This window comes from Gopherus evgoodei, chromosome 8, assembly GCF_007399415.2.
Source record: "Gopherus evgoodei ecotype Sinaloan lineage chromosome 8, rGopEvg1_v1.p, whole genome shotgun sequence".
Taxonomy (NCBI): Eukaryota; Metazoa; Chordata; order Testudines; family Testudinidae; genus Gopherus; species Gopherus evgoodei.
The window spans coordinates 69,743,377-69,766,776 of record NC_044329.1 but is presented as its reverse complement, the minus strand read 5'-3'; the positions used below and the strand labels follow the sequence as shown (position 1 = coordinate 69,766,776).

General features: G+C 46.8%; 1 protein-coding gene across 1 annotated transcript in view; it reads left to right on the top strand.

The window, feature by feature from the left end:
• Positions 1 to 23,400, top strand: part of KIF14 (kinesin family member 14) — a 69,627-nt gene that overhangs the window by 9,549 nt on the left and 36,678 nt on the right. The window contains 11 exon segments of the mRNA XM_030573372.1: positions 435 to 582; positions 691 to 754; positions 3,477 to 3,661; positions 15,469 to 15,536; positions 15,539 to 15,570; positions 15,783 to 15,943; positions 17,604 to 17,751; positions 18,940 to 19,092; positions 19,922 to 20,048; positions 21,201 to 21,294; positions 22,340 to 22,478. Of these exon segments, the coding sequence (XP_030429232.1) occupies positions 435 to 582; positions 691 to 754; positions 3,477 to 3,661; positions 15,469 to 15,536; positions 15,539 to 15,570; positions 15,783 to 15,943; positions 17,604 to 17,751; positions 18,940 to 19,092; positions 19,922 to 20,048; positions 21,201 to 21,294; positions 22,340 to 22,478 (1,319 nt within the window).

Sequence of the window (23,400 nt, the reverse complement as noted above, 5' to 3'; positions counted from 1 at the left end):
TTAATTTAGCTAATGCTTCCTTGGGGGACATCTCTTCAATTGGTGTGACCTGTGTGTTTCAGAGAATAGCATGATATAAAAGTGACGTCTAGACCTTAAACAAAAACATTCAGTTTGCCATATCTCCAGGCACACTATTCAGTGTGCAGTTTAGCAGGTTATTTAATGTCTCACATTTCAGCAGTAGTGACATAAAATTATTTTCTCACTATTCTTAAAAGTAACAAACACAGACTTTTGTAGCTAGATGGGCATGTTAAAGCTTGGGTGGGATACTTTCTATTTAACATAAATTCCATATTGCCAAAGTGAGGATAAAATCCTCAGACTTACTGTTAAAAAAGAATGAGGTTTTTTAATATTAAACACCTGCTTAATGTAGGATCCTATGTTTACTGTAAAAGCTGAGTTATGTTTTTATTTTTCAAATGTAGAACTGAAAGCAGAAATTGAGAAACTGAAAGCAGCTCGCAAAAGTACTCTAAATAGAGATCCTGAGAAATATAGACAGTATCTGCAAGAAATAACAGCCCTAAGGGTAAAACTACACCAAAAGGAGAGGGATATGGCAGAGATGCAAAGGTGGGGTAGTCATTAATGTCTTCTGAATAGTAAGTAGTAGTCTTATAAATATTGGAATAAAATATCCCTAAAGTAATTATTTTGATTTCTTTTTCCTGATATGTTAAGGGCCTGGAAAGAAAAATTTGAACAAGCAGAACAGAGGAAATTTGAAGAAACAAAGGAGTTACAGGTACCCTTTATTCACAAGAATTAAAGAAGTTTAGAAAATGCTTAATATCAATAAACCCCTTTGTCATGGTATAAACCCCCACTCTGAACCTTAGTGTCCAAAAGATGGGGTACCAGCATGAATTCCTCTAAGCTCAATTACCAGCTTAGTACTTATAGCGCTGCCACCAACCAGGAATTCCAGTGCCTGGTACACTCCGGTCCCCCCTAAAACCTTGCCCGGGGACCCCCAAGACCCAGTCCCTCTGGATCTTAACACAAGGAAAGTAAACCCTTTCCCTCACCGTTGCCTCTCCCAGACTTCCCCTCCCTGGTTACCCTGGAAGATCACTGTGATTCAAACTCTTTTTGAATCTTAAAACAGAGAGGAAAATTCACCTTCCCCCCTCCTTCTCTCTCCCCCTCCCAGACTCTGAGAGAGAGAGTATTCCTAACCCAGAGAAAATTAACCTTTCTCTCCCCCTTCCCTCCTTTCTCCCCACCAATTCCCTGGTGAATCCAGACCCCGTCCCCTGGGATCTCACACCAGAATTAAAAAAAAAAAATAAAAAATCAGGTTCTTAAACAAGAAAAGCTTTTAATTAAAGAGAGGAAGAAAAAAAAAAGTAAAAATTATCTTTGTAAATTTAAGATGGAATATGTTAGAGTCTTTCAGCTATAGACACTGGGAATCCCCTCCCAGCCTAAGTATACAAGTACAAATTAGAATCCTTCCAGCCAAATACACATTTGCAAATAAAGAAAACAAACATAAGCCTAACTCGCCTTATCACCTAGTACTTATTATTTTGAATCTGTAAGAACCTGTATCAGGGAGATTGGAGAGAAACCTGGTTGCACATCTGGTCACTCTCAGAACTCGGAGAGAACAACAACCAAAAACAGCACACGCAAAAACTTCCCTCCCTCAAGATTTGAAAGTATCCTGTCCCCTGATTGGTCGTCTGGTCAGGTGACAGCCAAGCTCACTGAACTTGTTAACTCTTTACAGTCAAAAGAGACATGAGGTACTCCTGTTCTATTAACCCTTAACTATCTGTTTATGACACCCTTAATGCACAGAATTGGGATTGTCCTAAGAATCCTCTTTCCTAGTTTACATTCCTCTTTGCAAGAAGCAGTTAATATTCATTCTCTTCAGGTCAGTGCTTTCAAATAAATTATGTGTGGCAGTGGTTCTCAAACTTTTTAGCAACCTGTGGACTTCCATTTTGATTTAAATTTTTTTGTGGACTCCCAATCTCTCACTCCATGCTTTCCCCCAAGGCCCCATCTCTTCCCATCCCATTCCACCCCACCCCTCCTCTTCCCCGCCTCTTTCTGCCCCCTCCCCTGAGTGCTCCCCATCCCTGCTCCTCTTCCAGCGGCTCATGCATGTTGGAGAACAGCTGTTCCACAGGGCTGGCCTTAGGGAAAATGGCACCCTTGGCAAACTTTCATTTTGGTGCTCCTGGCCCTATGGGTGTGGTGCACCCCTCTCCCCATTAACCCTGTCTCCCATAGGCTCCCCACTCTCACTTCAGCCTTAACCCCATACTGTGCCCTCTTCACCCCAACCCCTGCACTCCTCTCCTGTGCGATTTAATTCCTGCACCCCTTCACTCCTACCCGGCCACCTCCCTCCTGCACTGTGCCCCCTTTACTCCAATCCCAGTCCCACTCCTGTGCCCCTAACCTCTGAATTCCCCTCCTGCACCCACATGAGAAAACTGCATATGGGAAAACTCACCTGGATGCAGTGACAGAGCAGCTGGCATTGCTGCTTGCTCCCCCACTGGACTGATGCTCCTCTGACCCATGCACCCCTTTGGGGGCTGTGAGGGGCGAATAAGGAGCGACACCAGGGCTCCCTACATCCAGATTACTTCCCCACCTGGGCTGCATAAGTAGAGGGCAGGAGAGCAGCAGCTCCTGGTGCTTACCCACAGCACAGGCCAGGTGATGAAACTGACCTAGGGAGCCCTGCTGTGTGTTGTGGGGACCGTGTGAGGGAGACTGTGTGTGCACGCGTGCACACACAGAGTGTTGAGCACATTCCCTTTAATAAAGCACTCAGGGTCAGGGGCCTGAAGGCTTGTTCAGACACAAGTAGCTGCTAGCAGCTTCTGACCCAGAGAGGCAGCAGCGCACACAGATTTCACCCTGTCCCATCACCTCAGCTCAGTGGAGACCGGGTACATGGGTGGAGGACATATGACATCAGCCATGCTGCCGCCACGACCACACCCTCCTCACAGCAGACAGTAGGGCATTCCCACTCTGGGGCGAGGGGCTAGAAGCAGAGGCAACCGAACATGGCAGTCGGGCAGGATGGGCACCCCTGCTCCAGAGAAGAGACCTGGCTCGGCTTTTTGTTCAACTGCCCCCCTGCAGCTTGGGTCCCTCTCCCCTCCCCTCCAAATGCTGCTGCTCCGCCTGCCTGCTGCCTCTGCCAACCCAGCCGGCTCTTGTCAGGTCAGGTAGGAATCAGGCAACCTTTATGCACGGTGCTCCCTTTGGCAAGCCACCCTGGGCCCTGCCTGCACCACCCACCCAGCGGCATTGGGGAGGAATTGATAAGTGGGGCCTGTGGACCGCTTGAAGTACACTTGTGCAACCCCAGTGGTCCAAGGACCCCAGTTTGAGAAACACTGACCTATGGTACAGTAGGCAGACTTTGATCTATTTTTTATAGAAAATGTTAGTGATTTATTTGTATGTATTTTTCTGAATCAATCGCCTAGAAAGCAGGAATTACATTCAAGATGGACAATCGTTTGCCAAACCTTGTCAATCTCAATGAAGATCCCCAGCTTTCTGAGATGCTTCTGTACATGATAAAAGAAGGACAAACTACAGTTGGAAAGTACAAACCAAATTCTCATCATGATATCCAGCTCTCTGGAGTGCTAATTGCTGATGATCACTGGTATGTGATACCCTAAAATGAAAGACCCTTCATGTGACTATGTGAGAATGGGTTACCACCTCCTCTTCTCCCTCCCTCTTCCCCCCACCCCCCGAGCAAGTGTCTCTTCTAGGTATGTATTCACTGTAGAGTTAACCTGGGTTAGCTTAGCATAGCTGGAGTGTCTTAGCTCTTTGCAGTGTGGACACTCCAGCTATGTTATCTGTGCAAAACACATGTAACTGCATTCACAATGGTGCTGTATTAGCCAATGTGCAGAGATGAATTTCTGGTGGGATATCTTATGCGTCTTACTGCTGTATTAAACTGGGTTGCTGTATGAAATAATTCACAGGGTGCTCAATCTCTCATCTAGCATGGAGCTGCTGTTTGACCAGTATAACAGACATGATGTGACCTCTTTTGAGGGATTCACCAGACATCACAGAGTGGTTTTCAATGAAGAACTCTTTGCACCTCCCCCTAGAAATTACCATATATACTCATTCATAAGCCGAATTTTTTAAGTAAAAAAGGGAAGCACCAAAGAAGGGGGTCAGCTAATGAATGGGTATACAGAGGGAGAGGTGGGGCACAGCCCCTCCCCCCAACAGAGGGAGAAAGGAGAGGCAGCACAGCCAGCAGAGACAGAAGGGAAGAGGCAGGGCTAGAGTATCTCTGCTTCTGGCCACGCTGCTCTCCCCTGAGCTTCCAAAGCAGCTGCAGCTCTGGGGCTGGCAGGCTGCAGCTGTGCTGCTTGGCCCGCCCCCCAGAGCATGCTGTGGCTGTGCTGCCTGGCCCACTGGAGCTTGCTGCGGCCATGCCGCCCGGCTCAGCCCACTGGAACATGCTGCGGCTATGCCACCTGATCTGGCCGGCTGCGGCCGCACTGCCCAGCCTGCCGGAGTGACTCCAGCCAGGCCAGGGACATCTTCCCCTGGCCCTCCCCAGATAAGGTGGGAAGGGATGGGATAGGGAGTGTGCGGGGTCCTGGGCCAGGAGTGGGGTCACGTGGTTGTGGTCACAGGGGTTACTCCCCTGACTCCCAGCTTCTCCCTCACCAAAAACTTCCCCACCAGTTGCTATCCTGGCCCGTCAGGGTAAGCCGTTGGCCTGCTGGGACACTTTGTTTACTTAGGTTTATCTCTGTGCCTGTGGATGCTCAAGGTAAACAAACCATCTCAGCCCGCCAGTGGCTTATCCTGATGGCGCAGGAGCCAAAGTTCGCTGACCCCTGAATTATAGGGTTGGCTTATGAACAGGTTATACAAATTTTCCATTTCTACTTATCCATCTTTGGGGGGTTGGCTTATAAATGAACTGGCTTATGATCGAGTAAGTTAATCACTGCAAGCATATGTCTGATCTCTGTCATCTAGTGCAGCAAAACTGTTTTTAGTGTTGACATAGCTAAGGTATCTGCTTAAGGTAGAAAAGGTTGAGAGAAACATGATCATATGATGCTGTGTATAAGAACTTCTCCTGCTGAATAGAAAGATTAATTACCCAATCCTGATGTACCCTGACTATCCTTTTCATTTATCTAAATGAGAGTTCAAGTAATCAAGAAGAGTTGTTTTAAGATCCCAAATTCAGTGAAGCATTTAAACATGAGCTTAACTTTAAGCATGTATATAGTCCGTATGAGTTTGGGACTACTCATGCTGAAAGTGAGAGGGGCTTGAGTCACTTATAGGGATCAGTGTTCGGTTTAGTTTTCTAAAACATTTCACATGTTTTTGGGATGAGCAAGGAAGTTTTCAGTGCTGCATCCCTCTTAGCTGTGTTCATGTTCTTTGTCAAAGTCAGCCAACATCAGCAGTAATACTGCCTCACATCATACGTTTATATACTCATATGCAAAACAAACAGAAATTTCCGGTTAGGAAATAAGTAGTTCAAAATTAAAATACAGTAATAACTCAAATGAAAGATACTAAATTAGTTCTACACAGAAAAAAATCTGCTAAATTCTTAAAAGCAGAATGAAATATACGCTGTCATGTCAGTATCAGAATTCCATTCAGTGATGTGCTGTCTGCATGTAATATGAATCTAATTTCTGTTTGAAAACATTTTTTTGTTTTTGTTTTGGTCTGTGTACATCAGATAAGCAGTACTTCAGAGAATCTGAACAATGAAAGATTGTAGATGAGTGGCTGCCTCATGATGCCCCCTGGTGACCTTGGGCAGACCTACATGTAGCCCTTCACCTCAGTTTCCCTTTTTGGATCCCCAAATTAACTCCACACATGGTTTTTCTAGTCATAAGATCATAGAATCATAAGGTTAGAAGCGACTGCAAGGGTCAGCTAGTCTAATGCCCTGCCAAGATGCAGGATTTTTTGCATCTAAACTATCCAAGACTAACAGCTATCCATCCTCCTTTAGAAAACCTCCAGTGAAGGACTTTCCATAACCTTCCTAGGCAGTCTGTTCCATTGTCCTACTGTTCTTGCATTTAAGACGTTTTTCCTGAGATTTCATCTAAATCTGCTATGCTGTATCTTGAACCCATTGTCTCTTGTCCTGCCCTCTGTGGCGAGAAAGAATAGCTTTTCTCCATCTTTTTAATGACAGCCTTTCAAGTATTTGAAAACAGCTATCATGTTCCTCATTAATCTTTTTTCTAAACTAAACATACCCAGTTCTTTGAGTGCTTGCTCATATCAATTCCATTCTAGGTGTATGTGTGCCCACATTCACAGTTGTCGGAGACTTTTGCTTTAGCGAGATCTGTAGGGTTGGCTGTGGCGCCGTCTGCAGTGCCGCACCCATGCATCGGAATATCAGGTGCTGCTGGTCCTACGACCTCTCAGTTCATTGTTACTCATGGTAGTTGGTTCCCAGAGCACCTCTCTTCCTTGCCTCACAAGTGGTCAGTGGTTTCTTTCCCTTTCGACTTCGTATTTCAGCTGTAAATAGTTTTGTTTATTGTAGATTAGTTAGTAAGTAGCTATTATGTACTATAGTCAGTCAGCTAAGGTACCGGCGGGGACTTTGCCTTAGGCGGGGCATGCCCTGGTCTCCAGGTTTTAAGCCTTGTGCTGACTGTAATAGACCTATGCCTGTTAGTGACCCACACGGCAGCTGTCTGAAGTGCTTGGGGGGATCCCATATCTAAGTAAGTGTCACATCTGCAAGAACTTTCGTCCAAGGACACAACATTCATTTGAGGGCCTTCCTCATGGAGGCCGCTCTCCACCCAGCCTTGGAGCTGGCCTGGCCAGACACAATGCCCAGCACTTTGGCCTCAGTGCATAGCACATCCCAGGTACTGGGTCTACCCAGAACGATCTCCTTCTTAGGCACCGGAGAAGAAGTAGTCTAAGAAGTGGGACCCTGTATGAGCAAGACAGATCAAGGGGACATTGGGTCCCTGTTTGGGCCGCTGGAGCTGCAAGGAGACCTCCTACCCTCCTAAATAATCTGTCACCGGACTCTGCTGAGTGGTAGGGGACTCAGACTGGTGGCTGAGTCAACACCTTCCTGGCGCCCAAAGCGCAAAGGGACTCTCCCCCCATCACAGGGACACTCTCCAACTTGGCGCTGCTCCCCCTACTCCTGGCACTGGTCTAACTATTCGAGGCACCCACAGCAATGGTTAGCCGCTGGACTCAGACGTCGATGGTCCAACCTTGTCACCAGAGGAGGATTTCTCCGACGCAAGGGGAAGTTCAACCCCTCGCCAAGAGAGCACCGTTGTGACTGGGCTCCTGAGGTTGTGTCCACCTCAGCGATGCCGTCCTGGTAGCAGGGCCAGTAGCCAGCAGAATGGCCTTACTCAAATGCCTGGGGCATGCTGGTTCTGCTGATGCCCCCATCTCACCAATCATTGGTCACCACGTCGGACAAGCATCAAACAGCACCAGGCTAGTTGTGCGAAACACAAGCAGATGCTGGGATGGAGGGCCAGATGCCCACCTCGAGACCTCCTTTCCCCACAGAGGATGATGCTCCAGTCCCTGCCCTGGTGGTTCAGTCATCCTCATCCTCTCCAGATGAGGCTATGGTGGGGTCCTCTCGTGCTAGCTCACTGAACGACTTTAAGGAGCACCAAACCCTGCTCCGAAGAGTGAACAGTAACCTAGGCCAAGAGGTAGAAGAGATGGCAGAGCAATCAGACACTTGGTTTAATGTGCTGTCCACATCCACCCCCGCACATGTCTCACACTCGGTGCATGAAGGGGTCCTAAAGATTGCCAAAACTCTCTGGCAAACCCCATCCTCAGTCCTGCCCACTTCCAAGAGGGCTGAGAAAAAGTATTTTGTTCTGGCCAAGGGTTTCGAATACTTATACTCATCCGCCCCCAGGATCATTGTTTGTTTTGGCGGCCAACAAAAAGGACAAGCAAGGGCACTCTAGTTTCACACCCAAAAATAAGGTTGACCAAGAGACTGGACCTTTTTGGGAGGATAAATGTATTCCACTGCCAGTCTACAGTTTCCTAGTTGCGAACCACCAGCTCTTTTGGAGCAATGTAACTTTAAGCTGTGTGACTCCCTCCATTAGTTTAAGGATTCCATGCCCCAGGAGGTGGCCCAAGAATTCGGGGCCCTGGTTGAGGAGTGTACAGCAGTGGCTAGGTGTTCCTGCTAGATGGCCTGGGATGTGGCTGATTCAGCGGCCAGGGTGGTCACCTCGGTGGTGGTCATAAGGTGCAGTTCCTGGCTTCAGACCACAGATCTGTTCCAGGAGATGCAGTCTTCGATACAAGATCTCCCATTTTATGGAGTTGGGTTCTTTGCAGAACAAACGGACGTGAGGCTGCACTGTCTGAAGGACACTCGAGCCACCCTCTGCCCCTTGGGGTTTCATGTGCCTCATTTGGCGAGGAAGCAATTTCCGGCCACCCCAGCCACCAAGGCCTTGGCAGCCCTCGGCAGGGATTTACAAGGGACACTAGTTTTAGTCTCCATTGCTCTTCCTCCTCCTGTTCACCTATGCAACCTGGCCCAGTGAAACACCACAGGGGTCAGAAGCTCGCATTTCAAGGATGCGCTAGAGAGCAACATTCCAGTCAACTCCCTGGTTCCTTCCCATCTTTTCCTCAACTGTCTCCCTCCTTACAATTTGGCCTGGTCGTAGGTTGCCTCAGACCACTAGGTGCTAGAGATTGTCGCTGGGCTACATTCTCCAGCTTTTGGCCACCTTCCCACCCCACCTACCTTCTTCCACTCCTCCTTCAGGGACCCTTCTCACTAGTAACTCCTCATTCAGGAGCTAGACAACCACCTAGAACTGGGGGCAGTGGAGGAGGTCCCTCAGGAAATGGGGGGGAAAGGTTTCTACTCCCGCTATTTCCTGATCCCAAAAGCATAAGGGGGCCTACAACCCATTCTGGACCTACCTTGAAAGATGCTTATTTCCATATCTGTCTTCCAAGGACATAGACAGTTCCTCCATTTTATGGTGGGCCAGTGCCATTTCCAGTTCATGGCACTTCCCTTTGGCCTCTGCTCAGCCCCATACAAAATGTATGGCCTCATTGTATAGTAACATATATAATCTCATTAGTAAATCTTTCATGAAACTTTCCACACCTGAAGAAATTTGCATGAACTGAGAATCACACTGGTAGCCCCTGAACATTTTATTTTTATTTTTTGATGGAGATGATTTTGTGTAAATTTTAATATTACCTTCCGTTTATGAATAATCCGACACCTGAACAATGTATTTGGTTTGTTTGAGGAGGAGAGGGGTGACAGAGGAGACTAACACCTGGTGTTGAGCTTTAACTATTAAAAAAAAGATTCAATTTTGACTAGAAATGTATATCTTCCAATATGTAACTAGAAAAATTTGCCTTCTAATATAAGAATATCAGGAGATATATTTGCAGTTTATTTGTAGCTAACAGTTCTTCTTCGAGTGATTGCTCATATCCATTCCAGTTAGGTGTGTGCGCCGCGCGTGCACATTCGTCAGAAAACTTTTACCCTAGCAACTCAGTGGGCCAGCAGGTCGCCCCCTAGAGTGGCGCCGTCATGGTGCTCGATATATACTCCTGCCGGCCCACCCGCTCCTCAGTTCCTTCTTACCGCCCGTGTCGGTCGTTGGAACAGCGGAGCGCGGCTTAGCTGACCTCCACTTCCCTAGCTACTCGTAGTTCTCGTATATAGTTATGCAGTTATAATCCTTTTATATATATATTTGTATAGTTATGTTTTTTTTTCTTTGCTAACACAGTTAGTTTAGTAATAGTTAGCGGGGTTCAGGAAGTAGCCCCTTTCCTGCACCCGGTGCCGGAGCCCATGCACGGCTCACCGGGTTTTAAAATGGGCTCGGCCTGCCAGAAGCCGATGCCGAAGGGAGATCCACACGACTCCTTTTTGAAGTGCCTCAGGGAATCACACTTGACAGCTAAGTGCCCCATTTGCAAGGCTTTAAAGCCGAGAACAAAAAGGAGCGGGACTTTCACATACCCCTCCACCTTTGGCACCGAGCGATGATCAAGCGGCTGGTAGAAGCGCCTCCTCGGCACCGGACCCCACCGGTACTGCCAAGGCCTTTCGGCATCGGCCGTCGCCGGCACCGAAGTCGACTCGGCACCGCTCCCTTCCTCCGAGGTCGAGAGAGCCTACAATTCCTGCTGGTGCCTGACGGCTCCCCGGCACGCGCTGTGGTTGAGCCCCCTGCTCCTGCTGCTTCCGTGCCACCTGCATTGCAGCCAGAGAGCTCGTCTAAGTCAGATTGCCCGGCACCGACACCTGCAGAGGCACCGATGACATCGGCACCGTCGATTCCAGTCCCCCAGGGCCATTGAATCCAGTGCTTGACAGCTCCCCGGCATGCACCGTGGTAGAGCTTACTGCTCCCGCTGCTTCTGTGCCAACTGCACCACAGCCAGAGAGCTCGTCTAAGTCAGATCACCCGGCACCGACACCTACCGAAGCTCTGACGACCTCGGTACCGTCGATCCCGGTCCCATGAGGGCCGTCGAATCCGGTGCCTGACAGCTCCCCAGTATGCACTGTGGTTGAGCCTGCTGTTCCCTCCACGCCGGAGACATTACCAACGGTGAGGGATCTCATTGCCATGACAGAGTCGATGCTGCCTGACCCCGGCACCGCCGGTGCGGGTAATACAGTCTCTTCATATGACCGTCCTCTGTCAGCAGAGCGGCACCGTTCATGATCACGGTCCCGCAGACGCTCCAGGTCCCGTCAGCACACCCGACACCACTTGCAGTCCTGGTGCTGTTTTCCTCATCGGTACTGGTCGCACTCGCCGCACCGGTCGGTATCCCGTTCGCCGACCCGCTGCTATCGGCACCGTTCCGACTCCCGGCACCGCGACAGGTACCGTGACTCCCGTAGCCTCTCCCCGAGCCTCGAGATCTCGGTCAACCTCCCGGCACCGTTCTGGTTGCAGGTCTGGATCTCGTTCCAGGTACCGGTACGCCTCCCGGTGCCGGTCCCCGGTTCCGAGTTGGGCAAGGTCCGATAGAGTCAGAGACTCTGCCCTTGCCTTTTTTTAGTGCCTCCATGGCCATCCAGACACGCATCCGTGTCATCCCACATGCGCAGATCTTATGCTCAGGACCACGATTCTGATACGCCCCCCGACAACCTGAGGTGGAGGAGGTCCCAGAGGTAGAGGACCCGGTATGGTGCCCTCTAAGGGGTACGACTACTCATCTGTCTGCTCTCCTCTCTGCTCACTAGTCTTTCAGTCTGTTAAGGAGAGGTATTGGCATGGCCAGCGGGCGCCAGCCCCGAAACCGAAGGAGGCTTGGCGAATGAACCTACTTGGCCACCAGGTGTACTCTGCAGAGGCCCTGCAGCTCTGGGTAGCAAAGCAACAAGCCTTGCTTAGCTGCTATAATTATATCACCTGGGTGACGGTAGTTTAGTTTATGGAGTTTCTCCCTCAAATCTCCCGCCAAGAGTTCGCTGCCGTCTTGGAGGATGGGGGGAAAAAGGTACCCAGAGCGTCCCTCCAGGCCTCGTTGGACGCAGCAGACTCAGCAGCCAGGACTCTGGCCTTTGGTGTCGCCATGAGGTGCATCTCATGGCTTCAGGTTTCAAACCTCCGGCCGGAGCTGCAGTATGCCATTCAGGACTTACCCTTTGTTGGTAAAGGCCTCTTCGCGGCAAAGACAGCCCCAGGCTGCGAAGCCTGATGGACAATAGGGTCCTAATGTGCTCTCTCAGCATGCATATGCCAGCGACGAAACACAGGCCTTTCTGTCCCCAGCCGCCATACTCTGTGCCTAGCCAGAGACAGGACTTTGGCAAATGGCGAGGCCGAGGTGGTTGCAGACAAACGTCAGGACCCCTAAAGAGCCAAGGTCAAGGTCCCTCGCAATTACCACTGGGACCAAAGACGAACCTTCCAAGGTGCGCCTGAGGGCGGTGTACCAGTCACAGGCCGGGATCCCAATCCCGCTTTCTCCTGACGTGGCCCCAGTTAATTTCAGATCGCTGGGTCCTGCGCACGGTGGAGCATGGGTACCACCTCTAATTTGTTCCAACCCTGTCGCCCTTCAGGGACCCCTCTCACGAGCAATTCCTCGTACAAGAGGTGCAGACGCTGACGGACGAAAGGGGCAAGGGGGTTTACTCCCGTTATGCCCTAGTCCCCCACTCGAATGGAGGTCTCAGACCTTCCTAGTCCTGTGCAGACTCAACCAGTTTAGGATAAGGTTGAAGTTCCGCATGGTATCCCTGGGAACCATTATCCCATCCTTGCCTCCTGGGGACTGCTATGCCGCCCTCGATATGAAGGACGTGTACTTTCACAACGCCATCTTCCCTCCGCACAGGAGATACCTCCGCTTTCTAGCCAACCGTCAGTACTTCTGGTTTACGGTCCTACTGTTTGGCCTTTCTGCAGCCCCACAGGTATTGACCAAGTATATGGCCATAGTCGCCACCTACCTTCGCTGATGTCGGATAGGCGTTTTTCCATATCTGGACGATTCGCTTATCCGAGGAGACTCCGAGACACAAACCACTCAGCACGTGGGCATCGTCACGGTCTTATTCACAGGTCTAGGCCTGATGATTACTATAGAGCAATCCACTCTGGTTCCCACGCAGAGGTTGGACTTCCTAGGGGCTATCCTGGTCTCCGACCTAGCTGGAGCCTGCTTATCACAGCCACGGTTTTAGGCGATGGCAACAATCATCCGAGGTCTGCAGACTTTCCCAACGACCTCGGCTCGCACTTGTCTCAGTCTCCTGGGTCCATGGCTGCCCGCAAGTTTGTAACCAAACACGCCAAGCTCCGTCTCCGTCCTCTCCAAGTCCGGCTCACCTCGGCGTACCGCCCGGACAGGAAGCCAATGATCATGGTAGTCACCATTCCCTCGAGCACCTTAGGCTCCCTAGAGTGGTGGCTAACTCCCTCCCTGGTGTGGGCAGGGATGCGGTTCCATCCGCCCCAGCCCTCACTGCCCCTGACGATGGACGCGTCATCTCTCTGCTCGAGTGCTCATGGTCACCTCCGAGCTTAAGGCCTTTGGTCTTCTCGGGAGCTGGCATTCCACATCAATGCCCCACAAATGAGAGTAGTCCGCCTGGCGTGCCAGGGGTTCCAGCGGCACCTGCAAGGCCGTGGTATCTCGGTGTTTACAGCCAACACAATGGCCATGTGCTTCATAAATAACCAGGGAGGGACATGGTCTTCCCCCCTTTTGTCAGGAGGCCATCCATTTCTGGGACTTTTGCATGCCCCACTCGATGGAGCTGGTGACGTCCTTTCTCCCAGGTGTTCGGAACGCCTTGGCGCTTTGACCCAGCAGGTCTTTCCTGTCTTATGAGTGGTCACTCTGCCCCATGTGAGGCGTTCTGCTTTCCAGAAGTGGAGATTTTTCCTCACATAGACCTGTTTGCTCACCGCGAGAGCAGAAAATGCCAGATGTTCTGCTCCTTCCAAGGTCTCTCCTCGGGATCGATCTTGGACACATTCCTGATGCCGTGGAAAGGCCAACTCCTTTATGCCTTCCCCCTGTTCCCACTGGTTCATTAGGTCCTACTCAAACTCCGCAGGGGCAGAGCGCGCATCATCATGATCACTCCAGTGTGGTCCAGGCAGCACTGATATACCACGTTGCTCGGCCTGTCAATAACCAACCTAATTACCCTGCCACCCCACCCAGACCTCATCACTCAGGGCCACGACAGGCTTCGTCACCCGGACCTGCAGCCTCTTCGCCTCACAGTGTAGCTGCTGCGTAACTGAGCCAGGGTGGCAGGAAGCCTTCCACCTGGTCAACATACCTGGCCGAGTGGAAGCATTTCTTCTACAGGTGCAATACGCTCGATCTTGCTCCTACTGAGGTCTCGATCCCCTCTATTTGGCCTGCCTCTGGCCTTCAGCGGCAGGACCTGGCGGTATCATCGCTGAGGGTACACTTGGCAGCCATCTCTACCTTCCAGCCAGGCTAAGGTGGACGTTCCGTGTTCTCACACTCTATGGATTCGAGGTCCCTCAAGGGCTTGGAGCGCTTGCACCCTCGGGTACGCCGCCCAGCCCCAACCTGGGACCTCAACCTAGTTTTAACCAGACTTATGTCTCCCCCATTCGAGCCGTTCGCGGACCGGGCCCTCTGCTATACCTGTCTTGGACGACAACTTTCCTCGTAGCTGTTACATCGGCCAGATGAGTCTCCGAGTTCAGAGCTCTTACGGTGGTTCCGCCGTACACTAGGTTTCACAAAGACAAGGTGCAGTTATGACCACACCCGGCTTTCCTCCCTAAGGTGGTTTCGGCCTTTCATGTTACCCACAGCTCAACGCAATGGGCGCAACAGTTGCACTCCCTGGACATCTGTAGAGTGCTCGCATTTATATTGCGCTGACAGAACCATTTCGTAAGGTGCCCCAGCTCTGTCACGGTAGCAGACCAAGGGGAAGGCTTGCTTGTTTTCCTCTCAGAGGATCTCATCTTGGGTGATGGCGTACATCCGCACTTGTTATGATTTGGCTCATATTTCCCCAAGCCACATCACCGTGCATTCTACCAGGGCTCAGGCTTCATCTGCCGCCTTGCTGGCTCGTGTTCCTACCCACGAGATCTATCGCGCAGCTCCATTGGTCCTCGGTCCATACCTTTGCTTCGCAGTATGCCCTGGTTCAACAGTCAAGAGATGCTGTAGCCTCTGGCTCAGCAGTTTTCATTCTGCCACATTTCACTCCGACCCCACTGCCTACGTAAGGCTTGGGATTCACCTAACTGGAATGGATATGAGCAATCACTCGAAGAAGAAAAGACGGTTACTCACCTTTGAAGAACAACAGTTACAAAGGTGAGTAACCGTCTTGTTTCAATCTCTCCTCTCCTGAGTTATGAATTATATTGGTAGAAACTCCCTACATGAAATAAAATTTGTCTCCGAGATGGAGTTGTAACTTGACCAAATTATAGAAATGTTGTATAATGTGCAGCGCTCATTCTGCCTAGAACCACTTATGTAATACAAGAAATTTAAACAACATTACTACTTAAAAAAAACATTTTGAAGAAATGTGGGATAAGGTGAAATTTTCTTTAATAAAGTTTTCCATAACCTCAAGTACTTGATTCAGCATTTCAGACAGCAGTAAATTACACTAAGTATTGTAGCAGCAGGTGTGTTTAGACTCAAACTTACCTTGTTCCAAAATGAGGATTGACTCTTAGAAAGCAATATAGTTGAGGTGTATGGTGTAATAACAGAATAGCATGAACTATACAGTCAATATTTGGGGGAGCTGGGGAAGGGATTCAAAGTCACATTATCTAAATCATGAATGTCATGGATAGCTGGAGTTAAGTGACAACTTTTTTTTGTTCATGATAAGCTATTGCTGTCACATCTGATGTTTCTCACTTTCAGTGTTATCAAAAATGTTGATGGTAGAGTGAGCATTACGCCACTGGGAGAAGCAAAGACATATGTTAATGGGAACACATTTCAGAGCCAACACTTATGCATCACGTAAGTTGTCCATCACTGGTACAGATATAATATATTTATGCATGGCTTTGAAAATACCTGGCATGAATGGTAAATTATCTGACTGCAGTTTTTGAGAAGGCTCTTGACTTGTTCATAATGACAGATTACTGGATATTTTTATTTTTCTAATTTTGATGTATTATATATTTGATTCTAAGATTATAGACTAATAGTGTGTCTGTATTTTGCAGGGTGATCGGGTAATTCTCGGTGGAGACCATTATTTCAGGTTTAATCATCCAGTAGAGGTTCAGAAAGTAAAAAGACCATCTTGTGGGACTACCTTTTCATGTGATGGGCCAAAAGATTTTGAATTTGCAAAAAATGAACTGTTGGTTGCACAGAGGTCACAGTAAGTATTGTGGAACCTTCCAGGTTAACAATAAACTGCTCATATGCTAATGCAGCATGCTCTCTTCTGGAAATATATAGGTATATAAACTGCATAAGAGTAAGTTAAAGTTTTAAAAAAAAAAAAAAAGACAAGGTCACTCTTGACTTCTCATAAAGTCAAACATTTTAATATAAAGTTGAATACACACAATGATATTGCAGTGTTTTTATAACCATGAAACAATTTTATTTTTGTTATCTCTAGCTGTGCACTCTTTTGATTAACTGTTTGGAATTCTAATACGTAATTCTTATTATGACATATATTTCCACAATAAGCCTGAATTCTACTAAAATTGTCTTCTCACATTGAATCTTCTTGCTTGCCAAAAGATTAAATTGAGAATTTATTTCACTGCAAAAATCAGACTTTCAGAGAGGGTTATTCCAAATACAGATTGATATGTTTAATGCAATGCAAAATGGGTGAGTGTGAAGCTGAGGGACATCTGTCCCCATGTGCCCCTGCACCCCCTCCCCCTGTCCCCATGTGTCTGTTCTCCCACTCAGCCACCCCCGGGTCCCCATGTGCCCCTACATTCCCTCAGCCAGCTCCTTACCTTCATCTCCATGTCTTTCTACATTCTCTGTCCCCATGTGTTTCTGTGCCCCCACTCAGTCATCCGCCTGCCCACAGTAGCTCTGCACCCCCTGCCCATGAGGCCCTGCACCTCTACTCCCATTCATAGAATCATAGGGTTGGAAGGGACCTCAGGAGGTCATCTAGTCCAACTCTCTGCTCAAAGCAGGACCTGAGCCCCAACTAAATCATCACAGCTAGGGCTTTTTCAAGCCTGACCTTAAAAACCTTTAAGGAAAGAGATTCCATCACTTCCCTAGGTAACCCATTCCAGTGTTTCACCACCCTCCTAGTGAAAAAGCTTTTCCTAATATCCAACCTAAACCTCCCCCACTGCAACTTGAGACCATTACTCCTTGTTCTATCCCAGGGGTTGGCAACTTATGGCATGCATGCCAAAGACGGCACACGAGCCGATTTTTAATGGTACGCTGCTGCCTGCCGGAGCAGCATGTCATTAAAAATCCTGCCTGGCCCGGCCCGCTCTTCTCCGCCCTCTGCCTTCTCCCCCCCACTTCCCTGCACAGGGGCAGGAGGCAGAGCATAGGCATGTGCATGGGGTGTGCCGGGTGTGCCCAGGACCTCTCTCCTATCCTTCCCCATGTCGTTGGTACCTACATGTATCACAACCACTGTCTCCTCCCCAACTCTACACATAAGCCTATCTAGATGTCTTGAGAGATCTGCAACCTTCGCACCAGGCAGGCAAGTCACCATGCAGTTCTCCTGATCATTGCAAACTCAGCTATCTATGTCTCTAATGATCGAATTGCCCAAAATGTAGCAGCTGTGGCTAAAAAGTCTTTTTCCTTCTTGTGTGTGATTTTCTCCCAGGGGGAGATGAGAACAGATAATCAATAAACTACAAAAATTTAGCACAACCACAACAATTAAAATGAGAGGTTTTTAGACCTAAATTTCACATTTGACGGAAGCAATAAAGTAATGAATATAGCATGTTACTCTTTTTATCTCATATGCAACATACTAAAAAAGGTTAAAAGCTAATATTTTAATTTAAGTTGCTCATTACTTCCAGACTTGAATCAGAAATTGAAGCGGCACGACTGAAAGCCAAGGAAGAAATGATGCAAGGTATCCAGGTTGCAAAAGAGATGGCTCAACAAGAACTTATTTCGCAAAAAAAAGTTTACGAAAGCAAGATAAAATCACTAGAAGCAGAACTGGTAAATTGCTTTGCATAATTAAATGAAAAGGTGGTTTGTGTAGCCTTTCATGCTGTCTCGCATGCCTGAACAGCTGAATCCCTGGCTCTCTCTTTCCTCTCCTTTGAAACACTTATAAAAACCCACCTATTGCACAAAGTATTCCAGATATAATGCAGTCTTTTTGCACAGGGTTTTCATTCTTTCTTGTATTTGCATGTGTCTTGGGGGCAAGAACTACTACAAGCAGGGTACAATTTTCAGGATATGCTGGCTTGATATCAATAGAGAATAATATATGGTGGCAACGTGATAAATTTATGATACTTTACTTCTCAGCAAATGTACCATAGCAGGGGTGGGCAAACTTTTTGGCCTAAGGGCCACATTGAGATTGTGAAACTGAAACTGTATGGAGTGCCGGATAGGGAAGGCTGTGCCTCCCCAAACAGCCTAGCCCGTGCCCTCTGACTGCTCCCCTCAGAACTCCCAACCCATCCAACCCCCCTGCACCTTGTCCCCAACCACTCCCTGGTACTCCACCCCCTATCCAACCCCCCTGCTCACTGTTCCCTGACTGCCCTGATCCCTATCCATACCCTGCCCCCTGACCTGCACTCCGGGACTCCCACACCTATCCAACTGCCCGCTGGTCTCTGTCCCCTGACTGCCCCTGGGGACCCCTTGCCCCTTATCCAACCCCCTGCTCCCCGCCCCCTTACCATGCCATTCAGAACACCAGGACTGGCAGCCACGCCACCTGGCCAGAGCTAGCCACACTGCCGTACAGTCTAGAGCACCGTGTCAGGCCGGTGGCGCTCGCAGCCATGCTGCCCAGCAGGAGCTTGCAGTCCAACCGCCCAGAGCGCTGGTGGCACAGCAAGCTGCGGGGGAGAGGGGGCAGCAGGGGAGGGGCTGGGTGCTAGCCTCCCCAGCCGGGAGCTTAAGGGCCAGGCCGGACGGTCCCATGGGCCATAGTTTGCCCACCTCTATACTATAGGGTATAATAATTGATGTTCATTGACTGGGATATAACCTCCCATTGCTGAGAAAGTGAATTTATCTCTGTAATCTATAGTGGCCATAAATCTCTCATGGACTGAAAGAAGAACAGACTCCAATATCCATCTTTAGTGAATGGGTTGTATGAGCTGAAGCATATGATTTTTTTTTTCTATACTCCATTTATTCTATCTTTTTTTTTTTAAGAGAGAAGAATCTCATAAGAAACAACTTCAGGAAATGAATCACCAGCAGGCTGCTAACAAAATACAAGAACTGGAAAAAGCAAAGCAACATCTTGAGTTGGAAGTACGTTTCAGCAAGAAGCGCCTGGAAATGGAGACATTAGCCACCAGACAGGTAATTTTAAAACATGCATTTTGTCTGATCAATCATATATTTAAACAAACCATTATAATATTATTTAACTTCATTGGCTCTCTTAAAAATAATCCTCTCAAAAAGATTATAAGACAGACATGTCTCTCTCACAGCCCTCTTATTAAATCAGCTGCTATTTGGGGTATCAAAAATAACAAGATCAGCTATAATTTTATGTAATGGGGGCTGGGTTGCTGATATTCCAAACTTAGGGAAATGTTGAGCTCACCAAAAATGATGGACTCAGGCATAAGTGCAAGCAATGTCTAGAATGTTAAGTATTTGGGGAAATAGCTGAGGGAGCCAGAATACTTTCAAAACTTGTTTCCTCAGATAAAAACATTGAAGGAGACTTGACAGCACCCCTGAAAATGAGGAATTATTCCTAAATCGTATTAATAGATGTAATACCTTACATTTTGACCCATATTAGGTTTCTACATTTGCTGACTGCAGTAGACACCAAAACTTCAGTATTTTCCATGACTGCTAGTGGACATTTTCTTTCATCTTTAAACTTCTATGGTAGAATTTTTTTCTTTTTAAAATAATAGAAAATTCTGTTATCTTTTTCTTGAATTCAGTAGTCCTATTTAAATAATAAATGCTCCAACATATACATGTGAGAATTTAAGCAAGCAATGAAAATTGGTAGAATGTGTGTCGTCTTAATTGATGTAGTAGAGGGATCAGATAAAGTAGTTTATTGTAAAGCATGCAGCCTCAAAAGATAAGAACCTCTCACTCCATTTTATTCTCTGCTTCTTGTAAAAACATTGTCATGGATGGATCTATGTCTTTTATTTAGGCTTTAGAAGATCATACTATTCGTCACGCAAAGATTCTTGAAGCTCTGGAGGCTGAGAAGCAGAAAATTGCTAAAGAAATAGAAACTCTCCAGCAGAATCGTGGAAATGGGAATGAAACTATAACAAGTATGTGTGTGGGGTGTGTATGTGTGGAGAGATTGTGTACAGCAGGGGTGGCCAACCTGTGGCTCTGGAGCTATATGCAGCTCCTTATCTAGGCACTGATTCCGGGACTGGAGCTATAGAAGCCAACTTTCCAATGTGCCAGGGGGTGTTCACTGCTTAACCTTCTGCTCTGCCCCAAGCCCTGTCCCCACTCCACCCATTCCCCCAAGGTTCTTCCCCTGAGCCTTGCATGCCCTCGCTCCCCCCCCCCCAGCCTCCTACACACGTAAAACAGCTGATTGTGGTGGGAGGTGGGAGTAGGCACTGTTTGGTGGGGGCTGCTGGCAGGTGGGAGGCACTGGGGGCTGAGGAGCAGTTGGGGGGCTGCTGAGATATTACCGTGGCTGTTTGGCAATATACTTTGGTAAATTCTGACTCCTTCTCAGGCTCAGGTTGGCCACCCCTGGTGTACAGTGTAACTTTCAATTCATTATTATTTCCTCTGCTGTCTGGCAATGGAGAGAGAGGCTTTCTCCCCTTTTCTTCCCGCTTGCTGGGAGGTTTACTTTCTGGCAGAGAGACCTCTTTAGTCTCTGTTTTCACTATCCTTCTTGTGAGACAATTGCTGCATTTCTGGCTGAGATGGGATCCTAGTAGCTTAATCTCTTACCCCAGCACGTTATCTCAGTGGTATTGAAGTTATAAGATCTTCATCTTTATTGTTGGGATGCGATCCTTGCCCTTTTTGAGACATGCATATCAGGCAGTGCTAGAGTGATAGTTTGTTCACATTTAGTTGGGCTGGGTGAACAAACAGAAACATGTAGATTAGTGTACTTCCTCAGCAGACCAAAGGCTCTCCCATCATGAGATGGTCTAGGCTTTGTGGGAAAGAGAAGGAAACACAGTTGTGGAGGCTGAAGGACCAGAGCAGGAAGGTAAAATTTATTTGTTTCTAAAATCATGCAAATGCGATACCTGCAATGATTTAAATGGCATTCCAGTTTTGAAACATCCTTTGAAAGTGTGAACTGTCTTTTAATGTTTTCAATAAATTGGAAATCCGTGAGACTGCCTTGTCCACTGAACTCCTTTAAAGGTCTCCTTTTTTTCGTCTGGAATCATTTCATTATGTTTGATCCAGTCAACCATAATCTTGTATTTTTTATTTAGTTAAGCCTAACTGGAATTCTATGAAACTCTCTCTGATGATCCAGGAGGCCAATACCATTAGTAGCAAATTAGGAAAGCACACAGTCTTCTGCAGGTGAGTTACCTAATTCACATACAAGGCACATGTTTTTTAAAAAAAAAAAGCAACCTACATTTGATGTTGGATGTGGAATGAGCTTATCTTTTTTCTTAGAAGACTTTTGCTTAATACTCTTAACTCAAACCTGTTGGTTTGTAAGCTATTTTGAGTAAACTGATTTATAATAAATACACGACAGAGAAACTTCTATTTAAGGCTTCTCAAGAGCCAGGATCTTGTATATTATTTTGAAATTTCTCCCTTGAATCTGACTGTTACAGGAAAATTTTACAGAACCAACCTGATTATTCCTGTATTAGGAGTATTGTAAGCAAGACACGAGAAGTAATTCTTCCACTCTACTCCGCACTGATTAGGCCTCAGTTGGAGTACTGTGTCTAGTTCCAGGTGTCACATTTCAGGAAGGATGTGGACAAATTGGAGAAAGTCCAGAGAAGACTGACAAAAATGATTAAAGGTCTAGAAAACATGACCTATGAAGGAAGATGGAAAAAGTTGGGTTTGTTTAGTCTGGAAAAGAAAAGGCTGAGAGGGGACATAACAGTTTTCAAGTATGTAAAAGATTGTTACAAGGAGGAGGAAGAAACAATGTTTTTCTTAACCTCCTGAGGATAGGACAAGAAGCAATGGGCTTAAATTGCAGCAAGGGAGGTTTAGGTTGGACATTAGGAACAACTTCTTGTTAGGGTGGTTAAGCTCTGAAATAAGTTGCCTAGGGAGGTTGTGGAATCTCCATCATTGGAGACTTTTAAGAGCAGGTTAGACAAACACCTCTCAGGAATGGTCTAGATAATACTTAGTCCTGCCATCTAGTGCAGGGGACTAGACTAGATGACCTCTACAGGTTCCTTCCAGTTCTATGATTCTATTATTTTAATTAGGCCCTTGATATTATTTGTTACTTAAGCAAGCCAAATTTTTCAAAAGCAATCTTTGTCTACTATTGGCAAACTATTAGCCTCATACTAATCCACTAGTCCACTCTTTTTTGTTAATTTTGGTGATCATGGCTTTTGTATTTTTATTTTTTTTAAATTAGACATGATATATCAGAACAAGGAAATGGCACTGGACCTTCTGTTAAAGTGCTGGTTCGTAACCTCAAGCTGGGAATTGCAACTTTCTGGAGCCTGGAGAAGTTTGAATATAAGCTAGCAGCAATGAAAGAACTCTATGAGGTCTGTAAGAATTGAAGAAAAACTTGACTAATTGTAAACATTTAATTTAAGATATTGATGAAATCAATTAGAGTTAGAGTTCAGAATTTGTCAGATTTTAATGAACTAAACATCTGTGCTTTTTATGTACGGTAGGAGAAATCCTAGTTTTTACTCAGTTTTATGTGTTTTAGTTTTTACTGCATCCTTCCTTAGGTAAAGCTCTCATTTACTTAGGAAAAATTGAGTAATGGCTTCGTGACTTGGACCCATGTTTGTAACTGTTGTATGTGCGCATGTGCTCATTCGTGCTCATACATTCTGAGAAAATATCAGTTGTAAAAGGTTATGGATTTTTTTCAAATTTTCACTAGTTTTTGGGTCTTGCTAGTCAAACACACAATTTGACATTCAGGCAGATCATTGTTTTCATGTGCAATCTTAGATTTTCAAGGGCAGAGGAAGGGCTTAGAAATTTTTTCCATGTAAAACATCTGTCTCCTAAAAAACTGTTCTTTAAACTATATTAGTTAAATGCAGCAAAAATCTCCATCACTCTCATTACGTCTCCTTTAGACAGACTATAGAATTTATACCTTGTTCCCTTTGTACATGCAGTATTTTGTATTAGGATAGATGGTGTTAATGTTAATGCTTTGTACATAAGAGGAGCACGTGCAAAGGAAGAGGGAGGGCAGGAAAAAAAGAAGAAAGGTATCTGTATTTGACTCCACAATTGTACATATTAAAAAAAAAAAAAAAAAACTTTTTTTTAAATTTGAAATTTCATGAAGGGGAGACAACACCTTCACAATTATATTGCCCTTTTTATTTAGTCTTGTCTATATGCAACTTCTTTTCCCATTGCATATCAAAGTTTAAATGGTCGGCCTTGGTCTGTGGGGGAGGAAAATGTGTCAGAGTAAATCCATCTTTGTACAAT